At 49.1% G+C, this 22059-nt stretch overlaps 1 protein-coding gene across 3 annotated transcripts in view; it reads right to left on the bottom strand.

Annotated features, from left to right (window-relative positions):
* SLC44A2 (solute carrier family 44 member 2 (CTL2 blood group)) overlaps positions 1-22059 on the bottom strand; it is a 31761-nt gene that overhangs the window by 5808 nt on the left and 3894 nt on the right. For 2 of the 3 annotated variants that reach the window (XM_068981351.1, XM_068981352.1), the window contains exons 1-14: positions 9116-9152; positions 8608-8656; positions 5213-5286; positions 5007-5091; positions 4376-4460; positions 4068-4178; positions 3920-3980; positions 3709-3832; positions 3492-3575; positions 3295-3407; positions 686-817; positions 495-594; positions 315-407; positions 54-138 (exon numbers count right to left, since the gene is read on the bottom strand). In XM_068981351.1, the coding sequence (XP_068837452.1) occupies positions 54-138; positions 315-407; positions 495-594; positions 686-817; positions 3295-3407; positions 3492-3575; positions 3709-3832; positions 3920-3980; positions 4068-4178; positions 4376-4460; positions 5007-5091; positions 5213-5286; positions 8608-8656; positions 9116-9152 (1233 nt within the window). Of the gene's footprint in view, positions 1-53; positions 139-314; positions 408-494; positions 595-685; positions 818-3294; positions 3408-3491; positions 3576-3708; positions 3833-3919; positions 3981-4067; positions 4179-4375; positions 4461-5006; positions 5092-5212; positions 5287-8607; positions 8657-9115; positions 9153-22059 lie in introns of those variants that run through there. The other variant, XM_068981350.1, reaches the window with a different exon arrangement.

Below are 22059 nucleotides of genomic sequence, written 5' to 3'. Positions count from 1 at the left end.
ATCATCTGTGGGCTATCAGAGAAACAGCCATCCCTCTATTTGGGGACACTCACCTCGGGGTTGCAGGTTTTCCCAGCAACTGGGCAGCTGGTGTCACTGAAGATCTTATAGACAGCTTCATTGGAAGTGGACAGGAAGCTAGAAGCTTGTTAAGGAATCTAAGTTCAGGGCTTAGGGACCACAAGGGCGCACAGAAAAAGAATCCATTCCCACAGCAGGTTCTGGCCTTGCCCCCAGGCTGCGGGTCATCTCCAGGCAAGATGGGCACTTTTAGCCATCCCTGGGGTCAGAGACCAGGATCTGACGGTGGATACATAGCGGTGCTAGCCCAGTAGGCGATGCAAAGGCACAGCAGGAAGAAGGTGACCAGTGGGTACAGCAAGGAGCACATCACGTATCCCACAGCCCTGGAAGGAGCAGAGACACAGACATCAAAGCCCAAGCAGCCCCCACGAATGCCCCAGCTGGGGACCCTCTGGCACCCCAGCACCCACCTGCTGGCTTCTTTGATGAGTGCGATGGCAATGAGAATTCTCTTCCGTAGAAAGATGAGCAGCAAGATGATAATAACCTCAATGATGCTCAGAATGATCACTGTGGGGGGCAGAGAGTGAATTCAAGTCTCCCACCTGCCTGGGCTCCCCGCTCCCACCCAGGCCTCACCAAGTGGGGAGCTGGGACTCACTGAAGGCCACCCAGGTCTGCCGCAAGTGCAGGTACACACGGAAGTCTGTCTGGAAGCCAAGGTCCACCAGGGAGACGTCAGAGCCGGCCTCACCACGCAGCCGAGCATATTCCATGTAGCAATGCAGTATTCCTGCACAGGGGAACCACTGTGCTACCACTGACCTCAGCCCAACCACTGCTCCCCCAATGCTGCAAAGCAGGTACAATGATACCCATTTAACAGAAAACAAAAACCAAGGCTGAGAGGGGGCTGCTGTTGCCTCAGGGCCTTTGCACTGGCTGTTCCTGCTGCCCGGTTCAGTCTCTCCCCAACTGGATCCCCTACATTGTCTAATCTCTGCCCTAAAGTCACCTTCTCATGCAACCTTCTAGGATCCCTTCCCCACTTTAGAATAATACCCTCTTATACTCCAAATTCTTATCCCCTTTCACTGTTTTGACATCCCAGAGGTTACCTGGTTTGTTTCTTGTCCATCTTGCCCATACCCCCCTGGAATATAAACTCCACAAGAGTAAGATTTGTCCCAGTGTATTCATTACTGTAAGCCCAGGACCTAGAAGACTGCCCAGGACATAGTCATTCAATACAAGATGGATGAGTGAGCAGGTATCAGGGTATTGTGTGACCTGAGGCTTTCCTCAGTTGCTTCAGTCGTGTCCAATTCTTTGAGACCCTAGGGACTGGAGCCCGTGAGGCTCCTCTATCCATGGGATTCTCCAGGCAAGAATACTGGAGTAGGTTGCCATTTCCTCCTCCAACCTGACCCCTCTGCCACCCTGTAATGATGATTCATGGGTGGGGAGGGAGGACATGGGTGCTAACATCCAGTGGGGCAGCATTAGGGATTCTCAGCATTCTCTTTAGCTCTCTGTAGAAGAAAATTATAAAGTACGGATAACATACAAAAAGCTAGTCACCAGAGATTTTCCTAGTGGTCCAATAGTTAAGACTCCCAAGCTCCCAATACAGGGGCATCAGGCTCAGTTCCTGGTCGGGAAACTAGATCCCACATGCCACAAGTAAGAGTTCACATGTCACAACTAAAACATCCCTTGTGCCACAACTAAGACCCAGCACAGCCAAGGGGAGTAGCAAGATGGTAATGGTGGTGATTTAGTTGCTAAGTCATGTCCACCTCTTGCAACCTCATGGATTGTAACCCACCAGGCTCCTCCATCCATGGGATTTCCCAGACCAGAATGCTGGAATGGGTAGCCATTTCCTTCTCCAGGGGATCTTTCCAACCCAGGCATCAAACTCAAGTCTCCTGCATTGCAGGTGGATTCTTTACCATGGAGTCACCAAATAACAAAGGCAATAAAACTATTTAAAAAACAAAAACAAAAAGCTAACCACCTAAACTGCCAGCACCTAGCTAGAAACCACTATTAACATGAATATTTTGGGAATTCCCTGGCAGCCCAGTGGTTAGGACTTTGAGCTTCCACTTCAGGGGGCATGGGTTTGATCTCTGGTTGGGGAACTAAGATCCTACATGCTGCACAGTGTGGGCAAAAAAAAAAAAAAACATGAATATTTTAATATCTGTGTCCTCAGTTTAGGTTGCATATCTGGCAAAGTTTAAATGAATAAACAGAACATGAAGCACTGTGTTCAGAGTCACAGGGCCCTTCCCCATCTCATTCATAGCCTATCTTCTCATCAAATCTCTAAACTAGTAAATACTAATTATTCCCATTTTATGGAGGAGGACACTGAGGCATGGGGAGGTTGAGTCACTTGCCCAAGGTCATAGAGCAAGGAACTGGAAGAGGCTGTATTCAGACCCTGGGCTCTCTGGTGCCAGAGCATGTGGCCTTAACCACTGTGCTAGATGGCCTTCTTGACGATGACTTTGCTGTCAACAAAATACAGATCCAGCCCTGTTTAGGAACATTATGATCTAACCCATCGCACATAAATCAGCATGGAAGTTGTTTCCAAGTGTCTCCTCTCATAAACAATGTTGAGATGAACATCTTCACAAATATTCCCAGTGAAAGACAGAGAATGTCTGATGGCTCAGGATAATTTTTTTTTTTTTGGTCATAACTTACAAGCCTTCAGAATCTTAGTTCTGTGATCAGGGATCAAACCCAGGGCCCAGCAGTGAAAGCGCAAGTCCTAGCCACTGGACTACCAGGGAATTTCCTCAAAAGAAGATTCTGGGTTGTTTTGGCTGTGGGATATGTGGGATCTTGGGCTTCCCAAGTGGCACTAGTGGTAAAGAACCCGCCTGCCGATGCAGGAGACCTAAGAGACACGGATTCGATCCTTGGGTTGGGAAAATCCCTTGAAGGAGGGCACAGCAACCCACTCTAGTATTCTTGCCTGGAGAATCCCATGGACAGAGGAGCCTGGCGGGCTATGGTCCATAGGGTCACAAAGAGTCAGACACGACAGAAGCAACTTAGCACTGCATGTGCAATCTTAGTTCCCTGACCAGGGATTGAACCCACGCCCCCTGCATTGGATGCATGAAGTCTTAACCACTGGACCACCAGGGAAGTCCCAAGAGAAGATTCTTGATGGGCAATGACAGCTCCAAGGGCACAGGCACTTTGCAGACAGTGGGGAGGGGAGGACACAGGGAGGGAGAGACTTACCGTAGCCTAGGACCAGGATCACCATGACGATCATCACCCAGACCATAATGCCAGCCAAGAATCGGAGCAGGATGATGAACAGGAGGCTCAGCACCATGGCGATAATCAGGCCTCTGAGAGATAAAACAGGGACGTAAGTGGATCCTGATCCCCTCACCAATCTCAGATAGGGTAGCTCACCCTCCCTCTCAACTTACATGATAATCCAGTACCAGGAGACTGTGTAATCTTCAAATATCCTCATGGCCAGCTGCCGGGCCTCCAGGACTCCACTGGCCTTCCTGGGGGAGGGCAGACAAGGCTTAGGTAGGATCCCAATCCATGACTGGGCCAGCTCCAGGGGATGCCCTGTTCCCCACCCCACCCCACCCCCCAGGAAAGCACAGTGCTGGCGTGGCGGGTCGAGGTCCTCACTTGGCACCTTCCACCAGCTCCGTGATGTTTTTCCGAGAGCCATGCCCATCCTCGTAGGTCGTCTCGTTGCCCACCATGAGGACCCCCTTGTGGGCGTGGACAGCCGGGAAACATCGCTGGGCAACTATATGGAGTTGGAGATGGGACCAGTCAGGTGGAGCCCCTGAAACCTCCTCAGGCCCCTCCTGAGCTCAAGGGACCCCAGACTCACAGGGTTTGCTGGGAATGAGGACAGCGGGGCAGTCTCCATCTCGAAGGACTTCAGCCACACCCTGCCAAGAGACAGCATGTGGTCGATCCTGCGGGCCAGTACTCTGGACCTGCCTTTGCCCAGGCTCCCTGGGCAGTTATCCACTTACCTTGTTTTTCTGGAAGCCAGGTAAACAGTACTGCTTGTAGTACTCAAAGTCCTCAGATGCATGAGCATTCAGGTAGGTGAGGTAACGGCTGGGACATTTCTCCACACAAATCTTGGGAGGGGCAGGAGGCAGGGGTTGGGTGGGGTCAGAAGAGACACCTGATCCCCTTAGGACAGAGGTCCCACCCTCCTCCCCCTTATTCATCAAGGGGAGAAAGAGGGCTGGGAGAGAAGCTACTGCTAGAGGAGGAAAAAGGACCTGATTGATGTAAGCGGGGAGAGAAAACAGGAGGAGAGGGGGGAAGTTACCTGGGGGGTGGGACACTGGAATTCCAGCAGGACCAGGGGGCTAGCACACTTCACGATGTTGAAATAAAACAGGAAGGGTTTGTTCCTGGGGTTGGGGAAGGGAGACGGAAACTGTCAAGACTTCTCCGTTGGCCTATATAGAATTTCTTAATGAAAATAGAAATAACAACCATAATAACCACAGCAGCAGCTCTCATGCCAGGTGCCGTTTAAGCACTGGACATGTCCTGGCTCATCTAACCATCAGAAGAGTCCCACAAGAGTGGGAACGTCAGGGTCCCCATTTCGGAGATGAGGCCCAGAGAGTCCGAGACACTTGCAGTAGGTCACACAGCCAGGGAGCGGCACCACTCATTTTGAACTTGCCCATTTGCCTCACCTGACATCAGATCTAGGGCTGTCTCTTCTCTGTCTCTCCCCTAATATGTGGGCCGCCAGAGGACAAGACTTTGAATGTCTCATTGAGAGCCCTGTCCCCAAGGCGTAGAACAGAGGCTGGGGATGGTGGGAGTTTTATAAATACTTGCTGACTGGACTGGTGGATGGATGGAGGTGAGGGAAGCCTAGAACCTTCTCCCCAGTACTGAGGAAGTCTCTCCAGACCCAGGAGGCCCCAAGGAGCCACACTCACTCATTTTTCGTGCCCTTCTGCCCGCAGAATTGGCCTCGGCTGTCAGTGGGGTAGATCACCTTTCGAGGGTCTCCGTGGGTCCAAGCTGTGGAGGGATCCAGGAATGCTGAGGTGATGGGACTCCACCACCAGCTCCCTGTCTGCCCCAGAGGCTGTGGGCTGCCCGCAGACCCAGGAACCACCATCCCATCCCCTCCTTCGCTTACCTATGATGCCTACAGCTACATAACCCACGATAGCCAGGAAGAGGAAGACACAGCAAATGATATCTGTGCAGCCTCTGTGGAGGAAGAGACCGTATCAGCGTGGGAGTACTGGTGCCCTGGATATCATGGACCCAACCTGCCTTGTGCACGCATCCATGCTCAGTCATCAGTTGTGTCCGACCCTCTGGTACCCTGTGGGCTGTAGCCCACCAGGCTCCTCTGTCCATGGGATTTTTCAGGCAAAAATACTGGAATAGTTTGCCATTTCTTCCTCCACGGGATCTTCCCAACCCAGGGACTGAATCCGAGTCTCCTGCATTGGCAGGTGGATTCTTTACCTCTGAGCCACCTGGGAAGCCCTGTCCTGCCTTGTAAATGTACCACTGCTGCTGCTGCTAAGTCGGTTCAGTTGTGTTCAACTCTGTGCGACCCCACAGATGGCAGCCCACCAGGCTCCGCCGTCACTGGGACTCTCCAGGCAAGAACACTGGAGTGGGTTGCCATTTCCTTTTCCATGTGTTATTTAGACACATGTTCCTGAGTGGTACCAATGCTGTGAATTTTAACTATTAATGCCTTTCATTGCAGCACTATTGACGATAGCCAAGATATGGAAGCAACCTAAGTGCCCATCCATAGCTGAGTGGATAAGGGTGTGGTATATGTGTATACAATGGAATATTACTTGTGTGTGTGTCTGTGTGGGCGCGCACTCAGTCACTCAGTCGTGTCCAACACTTGGCGACCCCATGGACTGTAGCCCGCCAGGCTCCTCTGTCCATGGAATTTTCCAGGCAAGAATACTGGAGAGGATTGCCATTCCCTTCTCTAGGGGGTCTTCCCAACCCAGGGATTGAACCCACATCTCCTACATTGTAGGTGGACACTTTCTCTCTTTTTAAAATTGTATCTTTTGTTTTTCATATCTGTTATTTTTGCAGGTGCATTCTTTACTGCTGAGCCACCTGGTAGCCCTGGAACATCACTCAGCCCTCCATAAAGAGTGAAATCTTGCCATTTGCACAACATGCAACAGACCTGGAGGATATTCTGCTAAGTGAAATAAGTCAGACAGAGAAAAACAAATAATGTACGCTTTCACTTATACGTAAAATCTACAAAACAAAACAAACGAACAAAAAAACAAACCAGAAACAGACTCACAGATGCAGGGCACAAACTGGCAGTTGTCAAGAGCGGAGGTGGGAGGGGGAACGGACAGAACAGGTAAAGGGGATTAAAAGTTACAAGCTTCTGAAGAGGTACAAACCTCCAACTACAAAACAGACAAGCCATGGGAATGTGATACACATAGGGAATGTGCATTCTAATAACACTGTATGGTAACGGATGGTAACTGGTCGTATTGCAGTGATCCTTTCACAACATATAAAAAATCCTGAATTACTACAGAGTCCACCTGAAACTAATATTATATTGTCTATTAATTATAACTCAATTTTAAAAAGCAAAAAATAAAACATAATTTTAATACCTAATGCTACACTATCCTCAATGCAGGTTGCAGCATTGTTTAGCTCTCTTTTGATTACGTGCCCATTTCACTACATCCTTACCAGCATTATGGATTAATGTTTTTTAAAATTTAAGCTATTTTGTGGGGACCATTTTGCAATGTACAGAAATACTGAATCACTATGTTATGCACCCAGAATTAGTTAAGTGATGTAGGTCAGTTATACTTCCAAAACAAAGAAACTAATTCATAGAAAGAGAGATCAGACATGTGGTTACCAGAGGTAGGATTTGGGAAGTGGAAGGGGGCATTGGATGAAGGTATTCAAAAGGTACAAGCTTCCATTTGTAAGATAAATAAGTACTAGTGATATAATGTACAACACGGTAAATATAATGTTGCATGATAAATTATGAAAATTGTTAAGAGAGTAGACCTTAAACTATTTTTTAATATCATAAGGTTAAATATGAATATGATAAAATGTAAACCATACAGGGATTTACTTAATTAAGAACTACCTCCCACATAATCCTCCTCTCCATGAGAAACCTCTGTTAATGATTTCTTGTGAGTTTTTAATTTACTGGTACAAATGTTTTCCAAAAAAAGTTTTTTGGTTAACCCAGGTATGATTATGATACACCCACAGTTTGTGTCTTGCTTTTTTCGCTATTATATTGAGAGGGATCCATGTGAGGACTCAGAAGGGCTCTTATATATTTTGGTTGTGGTGGTTTAGTTGTGTCTGACTCTTGCGACCCCGTGGACGGTAGCCCGCCAGGCTCCTCTGTCCATGGGATTCTCCAGGCAAGTGGGTCGCCATTTCCTTCTCCAGGCTTGTACATTTTAGCAGCTGTGTAATAAGATGCACTGTAATGTATCTAACTAGTTCCCAGACATGCAACTCAGATTGTTGGTTTTTGCCCATCTAGGCAAGGTTTGTGGAGAAGGAAATGGCAACTTACTCCAGGATTCTTACCTGGAGAATCCCATGGACAGAAGAGCCTGGTGAGACCCAGTCCACAGGATCACAAAAAGTCAGACACTACTGAGAGGCTAACACACACAGGTAAGGTTTGGGCTTCCCTGGTAGCTCAGCTGGTAAAGAATCTGCCTGCAATTCAGAAGACCTGGGTTTGATCCCTGGGTTCTAAAGATCCCCTGGAGGAAGGCATGGCAACCCACGCCAGTCTTCTGGCCTGGAGAATCGCCATGGATAAAAGAAGCCTGGCAGGCTACATACACTCCATGGGGTGGAAAAGAGTCAGACACGACTGAGCGACTAAGCACAGCACAGCACAGGCAAGGTTTACTGAGAGAAATTTTTTCACATAATTTTAATTTCTGGAACGAAGAGCTGTACATTTTTTTTAATGTCATATTTCCTAATTCCCTCCAAAAAAGACTGTATCAATTAGTTTCAGAGCAGAATATGTGTCAATTTTTTTAAATTGAAGTAACATTGTTTTATAACATTATGTAATTTTCATGTGTACAGTATTATATTCCTACTTGTGTAAACCCTAGTGTGTCTTTTTTTTTTTTTAAGTGTGTCTATTTTTAACCTCTGCTAACCTGTGAGGGGGAGACTCTATTTGGTTCCTGTTTTACATTGCATTCCTTTACTTTCCAGTGAGTTTGAACATTTCTCCATAACCCCACTGTCTATAGTATTTCTGGTTCTATTAAATGGTCTATTCCAGTCTTTTGCCTGAATTGAAAAAAATGCATTTGTAAAGACTCTCTATAGATGAAGAAAATTCCTTTATCATTCTTTTACCACTCTTTTATCTCTAAGTTGCAAATATGTATCACCAGTTTGTTGGAGAACAGATGTGGGTGTGGGTGTAAAGAAATAGGGGTGGAAGCAATGTTAGCTGACACTCCGCCCCTCCCAGGAACCCAGACCCCTTACCTGTTGTAAATGGGTCCTTTGAAGGCGGGGTCATACTTCTGCGGTGTTCCTGAAAATCAGAAAGATTGAACCGGGTGGTCCAAAATGAAGCTGGCAGACCACCCTTCCCCAAGATGTTCCCAGGGATGTCTCTAGCCACAGAGGAGTAAGATTCAGAGATAACTGGATTTTCCGTGAACTGCCCGATTTATCACCTGGCTACCACTCACTGGAAGGACTGGGAGCGGGGCTAAAAAAGGGGCTGCCCGGGAGTCCGGTGGAAGGGGGAGGACCCAAAAACGGGATCTGGAGAAGCAGGCTACGAGCCCAGACCTCTGGGATGCGGGAGTTTTGGAGGGACCTCCGGGTGGGCCTAGGGGCTGAGGGGTGCTGGCAGGTGATGCGGAGGCGAGGCAGGTACAGGCTGAGATCTGCCGTTCCGCGCTCCCCTCAACCCCCCTACCCCGGGTCCTCGGGCTGCTCCCTCCAAGTGGCCAGGCCCGCGTGCGCGGAGGGGGGCGCTGCCTACCGTGCTTCCCGTAATAAAGCTGCTGCTCCTTCCCCATCCCGGCGGGCGCCCGGCCCGACGGCGCCTGCCTGCTCCCGCTGCCGCTCCCCCTCTGCCCTCCGGTCCGGACGCGCGGGCGTCCTCAGGGGAGGGACCGAGGGACCGACTGGCGGCGGCTCCTCCCAGCCAAGAGCCAGGCGGGACGGCCCAAACCGGTCAGACCGGCCCTAGCGGAGCGGCTGCCTCGGACCTACTGGACCCAGAAACGGAGGGAGGGAGGGAGAGAGGGAGGAGAGAGCAGGGCGGGGCGGCAGCTGCTCCCGCCACTCACCCGCCGCCCAATTTAGCCCTCTCCGCCTCCCCCACCACCCAGGGAACTCTGGCTTTACCCAATGGCCTGGGCTAGCCTCCCCCGCACCCCGCAACGAGGCGACACAGCCCTAAAACATCTCTCAACCCTGGAAGGCACCTAATAATTGTCCCATTCTGCAGATACGGAAACTGAGGCATCAATGTCTGGCCAGGCACCCCAAAACAGGCAGACGGCTGAACCCAACCAACCAATTATTCAGCCCATTTGGGCTGAATGCTCTCCAACCTGTGGGTGCATTTTTTAAAGAGTAAGTGCCAACAGTTAAATATTGAGACAGTCCATATAAAAATCCACACTCGTGTCTCCTGAGAACTCCCAAATTAGAAATGACAGTCCCTTCCCTTACCCCATGCCACATCCCAGTCTGGCACTGCTCCCCGCTGGTTCCTTTGTGGCCCCCAAGGCTACACATCTCAGCTTACCATCCCTGCACCCTCTTACAGCTGATAATCCTGAAGCGTTTGCTTTGAAGAACATGCATTTATTGAGCACCTCCTGGGTACAGTGGCATTTGTGAAACCCAGTCTTGGGGAGCTGACATCTACAGGGTAAGCCTGGACTCAAATGATCCTGCCCCATCTGAGCCAGAGGATCCTCAGGTCAGTGCCTATATTCTCTGAGCCTCAACTTCCTCATCTGTGAAAAGGACTAAAGTGTAAAACCAAAACCAAAGGACTTCCCTGGTGGTCCAGATGTTAAGAATCTGCCTTGCAATGCAAGGGACATGGGTTTGATCCCTGGTCAGAGAACTAAGATCCCACATGCCTCGGGGCGACTAAGCCCACTGGCTGCAACTACTGAACCCTTGAGCCATAGCTAGAGAGTCTGTGTGCCTCAATGAAAGATCCTGAGTGCTGAAACTAAAACCCTATACAGCCAAATAAATAAAACAAAAACCAGCCAAAGACCAGACATGGGATGGATACCAAGTATACAGTTGGCATAGATGTACTGTATTGCCAGTACAGGGGTATTCAACTGATGTGGAGGTATACAGTAGGTATGGGGTACTGGTGGTATGGGGTATACAGCCCATCAAGAGCTATACAATTGGGGGGGTATAGGGACAGCATGGAGTTGTAAAGCTGGTAGGGTACACCCCCCTGCCCCAGCTATCCACCCCCACGTCAGCAGTATGCTCCATTGATCATGCTCCTGTTCAAACTGCTTCTCCCAACAGCCCTTAGGCCAGTTGCATACATCACACCACATTCAACTCTACGGGTGACATGGCCTGATACAATTGGTATGGGAGTGTAGGCAACAGGAAGAGATATCCAGGGTGGGGCACACAGTCAGCACAGGATTATCAATGTGGTCATATACAGTTGGTGTTCAATAATTGTTGCTGCTCCAAGTCAGGTAACCCCTGGTGGGAGTCTGGTCACCAGCTCAGCTTGTCCCTAGAGAAACGAAACACCACCCCCTGGAACTCCCAGGTGGCTCAGAGGTAAAGAATCCCCCTGCCGATGAGAGAGATGCAGGTTGGATTCCTGGTCTGGGAAGATCACCCCTCGAAGCAACTAAGACGAGCACCACAACTTCTGAGCCTGTGCTCCAGAGCCCAGGAGCGGCAACTACTGAAGCCCCAACTACCGTGCACCCTAGAGCCCGTGCTCTGGAACAAGAGAAGTCACCACTAGGAGAAGCCCGCACAATGCAAGTAGAGTAGCCCCCGCCTGCCACAGCTAGAGAAAACCTGCGCAGCCACAAAGACCCCGCAGAGCCAAAAATAAACACACAATGAAAAAAAAAGAAATGTCACCTCCTCCCCAGTGGCTTCTAGCTGTCAAGGCCCCACTTGCCCCCTGGCCCACAACCTTCAGCAAACAGGCGAGGCCCAAGGCTCCAAGCCATGCCCTTGGGTGACCAGGCCTCTCAAAGGAGCCTTGTGGTTCCTGTGGTCCCTGCCAACTCAAAGGCAAACTGGTCCCACCCTGCCCAGGGCAAGCAGTGCCCAGGCTGAAGCTTCTTCTCTTTCAGATGTGCTAGGTCCCCTGGGGACACTCCTGCAGACTCCAGCTCCACCCTGATGATGCTCAAATGTGGGTCTCTGGGGAAGGCCTCACCCCTGAGTGGCACGGCCCTGTGGCACGTGCCCCCCTCAGCACCCCACATAGGGGCCTCATGGCACACCTCCCATTCAGCACGGCTATATCAAACCACCACGGTCCCCCAGGCTGCTCTGCCCTCCTGGTGCTCAGGCCAGAAACCTTGCAGTTCTCTTCCAGGATCCAACAGCTTCTCACCCCCTCCTCGGCCCCCGATCTTGTCACGCGGCTGTCATTTCCTCCCTGAAGAGTGCAGGTGTCTCCACCCTGGTTTCTGAGCTCTCACACTTGTACTCCAGTCTGTTTCCCTGGTAGGGCCCAGCGGAGGCAGTGATCACCCAATTCAGGGTATGTCCCTCCTCTGCCCTGAACCCTCTATGGCTCCCACCTCACTCTGAGCCAAAGCCCAAGTCCTCCCCATGGCCCACAAGGCTGTGCCCACTCTGCCCTGTCCCATCCCTGCCCTCAGCCCCTCTCATGCTCCCCTTTCCTTCTCCATTCCATTCACTGGCCTCCTGGTTATACTGTAGGTTATACTGGTTACAGCTTTCCAGGTGGCTCAGCAGTAAAGAAGCCACCTGCCAATGCAGGAGACGCAGGTTCGATTCCTGGGTCAGGAAGATCCCCTGGAGGAGGAAATGGCAAATGGCAATCCACTCCAATATTCTTGCCTGGAAAATCCCATGGACAGAGGAGCCTGGTGGGCTACAGTCCACAGGATCGCAAGTTGGACATGACTGAGTGACTGAGCCTGGAAAACCCTATGGACAGAGGAGCTTGGTAGGCTGCAGTCAATGGGGTCGCTAAGAGTCGGATACAACTGAGCGACTTCACTTTCACTTTTCATTTCATGCATTGGAGAAGGAAATGGCAACCCACTCCAATGTTCTTGCCTGGAGAATCCCAGGGACGGGGGAGCTTGGTGGGCTGCCGTCTCTGGGGTCACACAGAGTCGGACACGACTGAAGCGACTTAGCAGCAGCAGCAGCAGAGCGACTGAGCATGATACTATACTCTATTATACTATACACTGTTGTTTTAAAACTTTTTCACTTTTATCAGTGGTTGTGACTATGAGGGATTCATAAAATGTCACAAAACTCTATTTGCTATTGAACTGTCTACTTCTAAATAGGAGACAGACACTGGTACAGCAATTGCTTTTATGTGGAAACTTAAATTTTTTTGAGAAAAGATTGACACACATACACATATATATATATATGTTCCTTTTTTGAATTTCAACCCCCCAAATATTCCAGCAAAACAATAATAACAACAACAAAAAAAAAAAAACAAGGGAAGTTGGGCTGGGTATCTGCTGCCGAGGATGGTGGAGTTGCCACCATGAGCCCTCGTCCCCCTGGTTATGTTGCAAACACACCAGGCATGGTTCTTACATCAGGACCTTTGCACGGGCTGTTCCTTTTCCCTAGAGATCTCTTCCCTGAGAAAGCCACTTGGCTCCACATTTCTTTTTTTATATTTATTTACTTGGCTGTGCCAGGTCTTGGTTGAGGCATGTGAACTCTTAGTTGCAGCATGTGGGATCTAGTTCCCTGACCAGGGATCAAACCCAGGATCCCCGCATTGGGAGTGTGGAGTCTTAGCCACTGGACCACAGGGAAAGTCCTGCTCCACCTCTTTCAACCTCAAACATCACCTCCTTAGAGAGGCTTTCTCTGATGATCCTATCTAAAACAGCACCCTTTCCCCCGCTCCTGTTACCCTATTTTATTTTGTGTCTTGCCACCTGCCACATCACTTATTTACACACTGACAGTTCACTGTCTCTCCCCATGTCTGTTGGCTGCACAAGGGCAGGGATTTCTGTTTTCTTCATAACACTGTCCCCAGCACTCAGCATTGCACCTGACACAGAACGGGCACTGAGTCAGGATTTGTTCTATGAACAACCACCATATATTATTCACTTATATATAGCTAAGACTGAAAATAAAAAATGCAGCTTAGAGTTTTCCAGATGCATGTTTTTTTTTTAATTAATTTGCATTAATTTTACACATAGAAGAACTGAATACATGATAAATATCCAGTGGGCAGGGAAAGGATGAATCAGTCAGTTGCCTTGACTATGCGTTAGGGAGAAAATAGTTAATTCCACTCCCACCACACAGCAAAACAAATTCCACACAGATTAATCATGCATACAAATATATAAAACTCAAAACTTCAGCAAGTATGATGGGAAGATGAAAGAGCATATTTCTACCATCTGAAAGCAGGTGAAACTGGTAAGGTGGGTCGGGGAGAGAGAAAGGAGCACTGGAATTTTCTCATGTCAGCCAAATGGCAGCCTGATCGGCAGAGGGGAAACAGTCAGATAAGAACAGTTGGTGTTGGGACTTCCCCGGCAGTCCAGTGGCTAAGATTGCATACTTCCACTGCAGGGGGCACAGGTTCAATTCCTGGTCAGGGAACTAAGATCCCACAAGCCACCTGGTGCAGCCAAAAAATATATATGTATATAGGACTTCCCTGGTGGTCCAGTGGTTAAGAATCTGCTTTGCAATGCAAAGGACATGGGTTCCATCCCTGGTCAGGGAACTAAGATCCCACATGCTGTGCAGCAACTAAGTCTGAGAGCCACAACTAGAGAGTCCATGAGTTACAAGGAATAGATCCAGCATGATACAAAGAAGATCCTGCATGCTGCAACTAAGACCCGAAGCAGCCAAAAAAACAAACAAACAAACAAACAAAAAAATATATATATATGTTGCTGTTCAGTGGCTCAGTCATGTCCGACTGTCTGTGGCCCCATGGACAGTAGCCTGCCAGGTTCCTCTGTCCATAAAATTTTCCAAGCAAGAATACTGGATCAGGTTGCCATTTCCTACTCCATGGGATCTTCCTGACTCAGGGATAGAACCCACATTTCTTGCATCTCCTTCACTGCCCGGTTGATTCTTTACCACTAGTGCCATTCATATATATATATAAAGCCCACTTTATGGGGAGGAAGCAAGTGGTCAGTTCCTACTCCAGTTATGAAGGGCGAGTGGGAGCCACTGAGGGTGTCTGAGCATTATGAGGCCAAGCTAGGGAGGGAAAGACGCATGGGCGGGCAAGTCTCAGCTCTCAGGGAAATCGGTAGCCATGGATGGGACAGGTGGGCTATAGCCTTGCATTGTCAACTTGAGTTATCCTTCCATAAGATGGAATTAAAGATGCAGAGAGAGGCACCTGGTTTAGCCTTGGCTCAAGGCCTTGCCTTGTGGGTGGCTCAGGAAATAAAAGGAACATGGGTACTGCGGGGCTTCCCCTGTGGCTCAGCAGTAAAGAATCCAGCTGCAAGGCAGGAAATGCAGGAGACATGGGTTCAGTCCTTGGATCGGGAAGATCCTCTGGAGAAGGAAATGGCAACCCACTCCAGTATTCTTGCCTGAAAAATTCCACGGACAGAGGAGCCTGGTGGGCCACATGGCTCACCATGAGGTCACGAAGAGTCAGACACAACACAAGCGACGGAGCACGCACAATTGGTATTGTCATCTGATCTGTTCCATTAGCTCCTGTTTTAACATTAGCCAAGTGGGGTGGAGGCAGGGGCAAGGCGAATACTAATGGTTTGATCATTGAGCCTGGTTCAAACACTGCAGGACAAAAACTTGCTGAATCTTTGCAACGATGATGCAAGATAATAAGAACAGTAGAACGCCCCAGTGCCCCCATATTACTGTGTGCCAGGCAGTCTTCTAAAACGTTACATGGTGCACCTTGGTTCACCCTTACAGCAATTCTGTGAGGTTGATTCCATCACTGCTCCCATTTGACAGATGCAGAAACAGGCCCGGAGAAAAACAACATGCCAGTGGCCACAAAAATGAGAAGCAACAGAGCGGGGCCACCCAGCTACTGAGTTAGTGTTTGCTTTGGATGCTGTAAGCAATTACCACCAACTTGGTGGCTCAAGACACAAATTTATGGGACTTTCCTGCTGGTCTATTGGTTAAGACGTCACCTTCCAGTGCGGCGAGTGCAGGTTTGATCCCTGGTTGGGGAGCTAGGACCCCACAGGCTTCACAGCCAAAAAAACCAAAACATAAAACAAGCAATATTGTAACAAATTTAATAAGGACTTTAAAAATGATCCACATTTTTTGGATCATTTGTTTGTTTCTTCATTATTTGGATCATTTGTTTCATTTGTTTTGAAAACAAAACACACACAAATTTTATTATCACAGTTCTAGAGATCAGATGTTCAAAGTGCATCTCACTAAGCTAAAATCAGGGCGTTGGCCAGGCTATGTTCCTTCTGCAGTTTCTCAGAATCTGTATACTCGCCTCTTTCCAGCTTTTTGGCTCATGTCCTCCTCCTCCATACTCAAAGCCAGCATTCCCATCAAGCCTACATCTACTTCCATTGCTGCGGCTCCTCCTCTGACTCCCCTACCTCCATCTTTTCTTTATGAGGACTCTTGTCCTTGGGCCCATTTGGATAACTGAGAATAATCTCCCCATCTCAAGATCCTAAACTTAATCCCATCTGCAAAGTCCCTGTTGCTGTGAAAGGTAACACATTCATGTTGTTTAGCTGCACAGTCATGTCAGACTCTTTGGGACCCTATGTACTGTAGCCTGCCCAGACTGCTCTGGGCATGGGATTCTTCAAGGAAGAATACTACAGTGGGTTGCCATTCCCTTCCTTTTTTTTTTTTTTTTTTTTAAATTTTTATTTTTACTTTATTTTACTTTACAATACTGTATTGGTTTTGCCATACATTGACATGAATCCACCACGGGTGTACATGCGTTCCCAAACATGAACCTCCCCTCCCAACTCCCTCCCCTGCCATTCCCTTCTCAAGGGGGAATCTTCCTGGCCCAGGGATCGAACCCGAGTCTCCTGCATTGGCAAGCAGATTCTTTACCACTGAGCCACCAGGGAAGCCCACAGGGTTCCAGGAATTAGGACATGGACATCTTTGCATGTGTGCTAGGTTGCTTGAGACATGTCCAACCCTTTGCAAACCCTTGGACTGTAGCCCACCAGACTCCACCATCCACGGGATCCTCCAGGCAAGAATACTAGGGAGGGTTGTCATTTCCTTTTCCAGGGGATCTTCCCCACCTCAGGGTTCTGGCACTGGTAGGTGGGTTCTTTACCACTAGGGCCACCATGGGAAGCCATCTTCGGGGGTGGGGGTGGGGGCTATTATTCTGTCTACTATGGCATCCTAACCATTTTTCCACACTTTTAAAAGGATAATTTGTACTATCTTCTGGTCACACCATGCCACATGCAGGATCTGCGTTCCCCAACCGAGAATTGAACCCAAGCCCCCTGTGGTGGAAGCGTGGAGTCTTAACCACTGGACTGCCTGGGAAGTCCTCATGTCTTAACCATTTAGGGCAGGAGTTGTCAAACCATCTGTTCCCCACTGGGCAAATCAGTCCACCATGTTTTCATATGGTTCAGGGCTAAGAACGGTCTTTCTGTTTTTAAGTGGCTGACAAACATCACAAGGAGACTACTTTGTCACATTAAATTTGAATATCAGCAGACTTCCCTGGTGGTATGGTGGATAAGAATCCATCTGCCAATGCAGGGGACACAAGTGTGATCCCTGGTCAGGGAAGACCTCACATGCCTCAGAGCACCCAAGCCCGAGCACCACAACTACTGAGCCTGTGCTCTAGAGCCTGGGAGCCACAGCTACTGAAGCCCCCCCACCTCTAAAGCCCCGACTCTGAAACAAGAGGAGCCATCAAAATGAGAAGCCCGCACACCGCATAGAAGAGTAGCCCCCGGTGCTCACCGTTAGAGAAAGCCCAAGTGCAGCTACAAAGACCCAGCGCAACCGAAAGTAAAGGAAGAAAGAAAATGTTTAAAAATTAAAACGTCACCAACTACAAATCAAGTTTGCTTGGCACACGGCCATTCTCATTCGTTTTCATACGGCCAGTGGCTGCTTGCTTTCATGTTGTCTGTTATCTGTGGCAGACTAGAGTAGCAGGCGTAGATTGTATATGAAAACATTTACTCTCTGGACCTTTACAGAAGTTCACTGCCCCTTGATCTCTAGGCCGTGAACCAACAGGTGTTGGGCCCAAGTCTGTGCCAGCATGTTGTGTGTGTTCTGCTTATAATGGTAAACAGTGGTAAAGGCACGCCATTCATTCCCCGGCAATAGAGATGGGGAAATTGACAAGCCCTTTCCCTTTGCAGTCCGCTGTTTTCCCGTGTGGAGAATGGGGCTCACACTTCATTTGCTGGTAGGTGTTGCCACGGCTTGATGCTCAGAAAGCACTTAGCAGGGGCTTCCCTGGTGGCTCAGCGGTAAAGACTCTACCTGCCAATGCAGGAGACACGGGTTTGATCTCTGATCCAGGAGGATCCCACATGTTGCAGAGCAACTAAGTCCGTGTACCATAGCTACTGAAACCCTCTTGGCTACAGGCCTGTGCTCCGCAGCAAGAAAAGTCACTGTAATAAGAAGTCGCAGCACCACAACACAGTGGACCCCGCTCACCACAGCTAGAGAAGGCCCACGCAGTAATGAGGACCCAGGACAGCCAAAAATAACTAAAGAAATTTACATTAAAAAAAAAAGAAAAGAAATGCTAACTAGGGACTTGCCTGGTGGCCCAGTGGTTAAGATTCTGAGCTTCCACTGCAGGGGGGCAAAGATTCAATCTCTGGTCAGGGCACTAAAATCCTACATGCCCGAAAAAGTTGCTAACCAGGAACATGGTACCATTTGACAGAGGAGGCAAACAGAGGCCACGTGCTCAGACCACATAGCTGATGAGGGAAGGAGCTCTGAATCAAACCGAGGGTCCTCTGGCTCCAACCCAGGCCTTTTAGGGGCAAGTATTGGGAGAGGCAGAGCTAAGAATGCGACTGCGGTTGGGGAGAAGGCACAGGAAGTCGGACCGTTAGATCAGGCTCCGGGAGGAGAGGCGGCTGTTGGGTCCCTCCCTTGCTGGGCACGAGGGCCAGCCCGCCCAGTTTAGTGGGTGTAGGAGATAAGGGAACAGGCTGCCCAGTCACAATTCCAGTGGTCAGGACATCAAGTGCCACCCAGCCCTTGTAGCTTCTGGAGACAAGCCAAGTCCCCAAGGCCTCCCCCACACAGCCAGCCCAGCCCTCCCCTGCCTTCCCAGAAACCTCTGCCTGGGTAATGGACATCCCAGCTGCCCAGACAAGTCCCCTTGACAAATATTTCAGGACGGCAGCTGGGTAAGAAAACTAGAAGTGATTCTACTGACCAAAAGGCTAGGAGCAAAAGACTGAGCGCCTACTGTGTGCTAGGCGTCAAAACAGAAATTTCCTTCTATTATTTCATTTTATTTATTTATTTTCAGCTGTGCTGAGTCTTCGTCGCTGCATGGGTTTTTCTCTAGCTGCAGTGAGTGGGAGCTACTCTCTAGCTGCTATGGGCTTCTCATTTCAGTGGCTTCTCTTGTGGAGCACAGGCTTCAGTAGTTGTGGCTCCTGGGGACTAGAGCACAGGCTTAACAGTTGTGACACACGGGTTGAGGTGCTCCTCAGTCCGTGGGGTCTTTCCGGATCAGGGATTGAACCTGTGTCTCCTGCATTGACAGGTGAATTCTCTACCAGTGAGCCACCAGTGAAGCCTTAGGAACTCATGTAATCCTCATGATGAAGGATTTCCCTGTTAAGACTTTGTGCTTCCACGGCAGGGGGTGTGGGTTCGATCCCTGATAGGGGAACTAGGATCCCACATGCTTAAAAAATAAAAATCCTTATATCGAGGCTCTGAGGGCATGTCTATGCTGTGCTTAGCTGCTCAATTGTCTCTAACTGTTATGCGATCCCATGGACCAGGCTCCTCTGATCATGGGATTCTCCAGGCAAGACTACTGGGATGGGTTGCCGTGCCTTCCTCTGGGGGGATCTTCCTGACCTGAGGGCATCTTGCACAATGAAGCAGAGACACAATGATGCTTCCTGACTTGCCTGAGGGACACAGAGCCAGCAGGAGCTGAAATTTTGAACTCTTCTCCTGAGACTATGCTCTTCTTTTTTTTCCTTCAAACCTTTTTCAATTTTTTTTTTTTTTTTTGGTCACACCTCGAGGCTGGTGGGATCTTAGTTTCCTGACCAGGGAATGGAAACCAGGCCCTTGGCTGTAAAAATGTGGATTTTTTTTTGGTCACACCTCAAGGCTGGTGGGATCTTAAGTTTCCTGACCAGGGAATGGAAACCAGGCCCTTGGCTGTAAAAATGTGGAGTCCTAACTACTGAGCCTATGTGCTGTAACTACTGAAGCCTGTGCGCTTACAGCCTGTGCTCCATCCACAACAACAGTACCAAGCAATTCCCTCAATTTTTATTTTGCATTGGAGTATAGTTGATTTACAATGTTGTGTTAATTTTAGGTGTACAGCAGAGTGATTCAGTTGTACACATATGGTTTAATCGGCTAAGTCACGTCTGACTCTTTGCGACCTCGTGGACTGTAGCCCGCCAGGCTCCTCTGCCCGTGGGATTCTCCAGGCAAGAATACTGGAATGGGTTGCATTTCCTTCTCCAGGGGATCTTCCCAACCCAGGGACTGAACCTGCGTCTTCTGCATTGGCAGGTGGATTCTTTACCTCGGAGCCACCAGGGAAGCCCTCAAGTCATGCTGTGCAGCCAAAAACAGCAGTAACAACAGAAACAAACAGGGCTTCCCCGGTGGCTCCGCGGTGAAGAATCCACCTGCCAGTGCAGGAGACACGAGTTCAGTCCCTGATTCAGGAGGATCCTACAGGCCACAGAGCAACTGAGCCCGAGAGCCAAAACTACCGAGCCTGTGCTCTAGAGCCCAGAAACTGCAACCAATGAGCCCATATGCCACAGCTACTGAAATCTGAGCCCTAGAGCCTGTGTTCTACAACAGAAGAAGCTGTTGCAGTGAGAAGCCCCTGTACAGCAACTAGAGAAAAGCCCACACAGCAACAAAGACCCAGCACAGCCACGAATAGATAAATAAAAACAAACAAATGACAACAGAGGCCCAGCTCCTCCCACGGTCCACAAAGCCCTATACACTCTGCCCACTCCCTCTCTTCCTTCACCTCTTCCTAGTCTACCCTTTTATCTATTCACTCCAGCCACAGGCCCTCCTGACTGCTCCTTCTAGAAACTTGAGACATGACCCTGCCCCTGGGCCCTTGCACAAGCCTTGCCTACTGCCTGAGAAGTTCTACATGGCTCCCTTTCCTATGCTTCTGGTGACCTCTGAAGAATGACCTGTTTCTATTTGAAATTAAACCCTGCCTCCAGGCCCAATAGATCACCGCCCTCCCTCCTTCCTGATAAACTTTTCTCCAGAGCCCTTCTCTGAAAGGAGAATTTCCTTAGTATCTTATCTGGGGGCCCCTTGACAAGGTCAGCTGGACAAGGGCTGGGTCTCTAGAGTTTAGGACAAAACCTGGCCCAGAGTCCCTGCACAATAAATGTTTGCTGAAGGAAGTTAGGAACCTGTACGTTTATCAAGATTAAAAAAAAAAAAAAAAAACTTCAGGGAGCCTTTAGACTAAGAAAAATCACTCTTCCCTGGTGGTAGAGTGGATTAGAACCCGCCTGCCAATGCAGTAGACACAGGTTCGATCCCTGGTCCGGGAAGACCCCACATGCCTCGGAGCAACTAAGCCCAGTGCCGCAACTACTGACCCACGTGCTGCCAACTACTGAAGCCTGTGCTCCGCAGCAGAAGCCACTGCCTTGAGAAGGCCATGCACCGCAACGAGAGCAGTCCCCACTTGCTACAGCTAGAGACAGCCAGTGCGCAGCGATGAAGACCTAGCACAGTTTCTTTTTAAATAAATAAATCATTTAAAAAATACAAAGGGAAAACCACTCTCCCTCTCACCCCTGGCCTAGAGCCATTACTTCCTCTCTGGGGGGCAGAGGGCAGTTCCTCTCACTGGATTCCCTTCTGAACACTGTCCACAGGTCACATACCCAAGCAGATTTCTAGCTATATTTATCCCTTGTTCTTCACTCCCCTTGTTTCCTTAAACACCCCATTCCCTACTTTGCTGTTTCACAGCCTAACATAATTAGACACTGTTTCCCCATCAGCAAGGTTAGACCTACTTCATCTTACAAGGCAATATAGTAGCCCATTCTAGGAACAGTGCCTTTTCTCATGAAACCAACCTGAGGAGCTTTAAAAAGATACAGATGCCACACATACACACAGAAATAAACAGTCTAAGCTCTGGAAAGTCTTTCTGGCTGCCTTACCTCCCGGGCAAGGACAGTGAGCTGAGAGCATATGAAGAGTCCTTGTACTCAGAAACCTAAAATCTTCTGTGCGGTTGAGGGCTTATTTTTAATTTTCAGCCCTCTCCACCCCAGTAGACAGAATACATTAATTTTCTTATATGAGTTTTAAATCCTATTTTAAAATAATTTTCCTTGGGACTTTCCTGGTGGTCCAGTGGTTAGGACTTGGCACTTTCACTGCAAGGGGCCTAGGTTCTATTCCCTGGTCAGGGAACTAAGATCCCACAGGCCACCTGGTATGGTCAAAATAATGAAAATTCTTCCACTGGGG

This window comes from Capricornis sumatraensis, chromosome 9 (genome assembly GCF_032405125.1).
Source record: "Capricornis sumatraensis isolate serow.1 chromosome 9, serow.2, whole genome shotgun sequence".
In the NCBI taxonomy this organism is placed as follows: domain Eukaryota; kingdom Metazoa; phylum Chordata; class Mammalia; order Artiodactyla; family Bovidae; genus Capricornis; species Capricornis sumatraensis.
The sequence above is the reverse complement of the archived record's forward strand: the minus strand, read 5'-3'. Positions and strand labels throughout refer to the sequence as shown.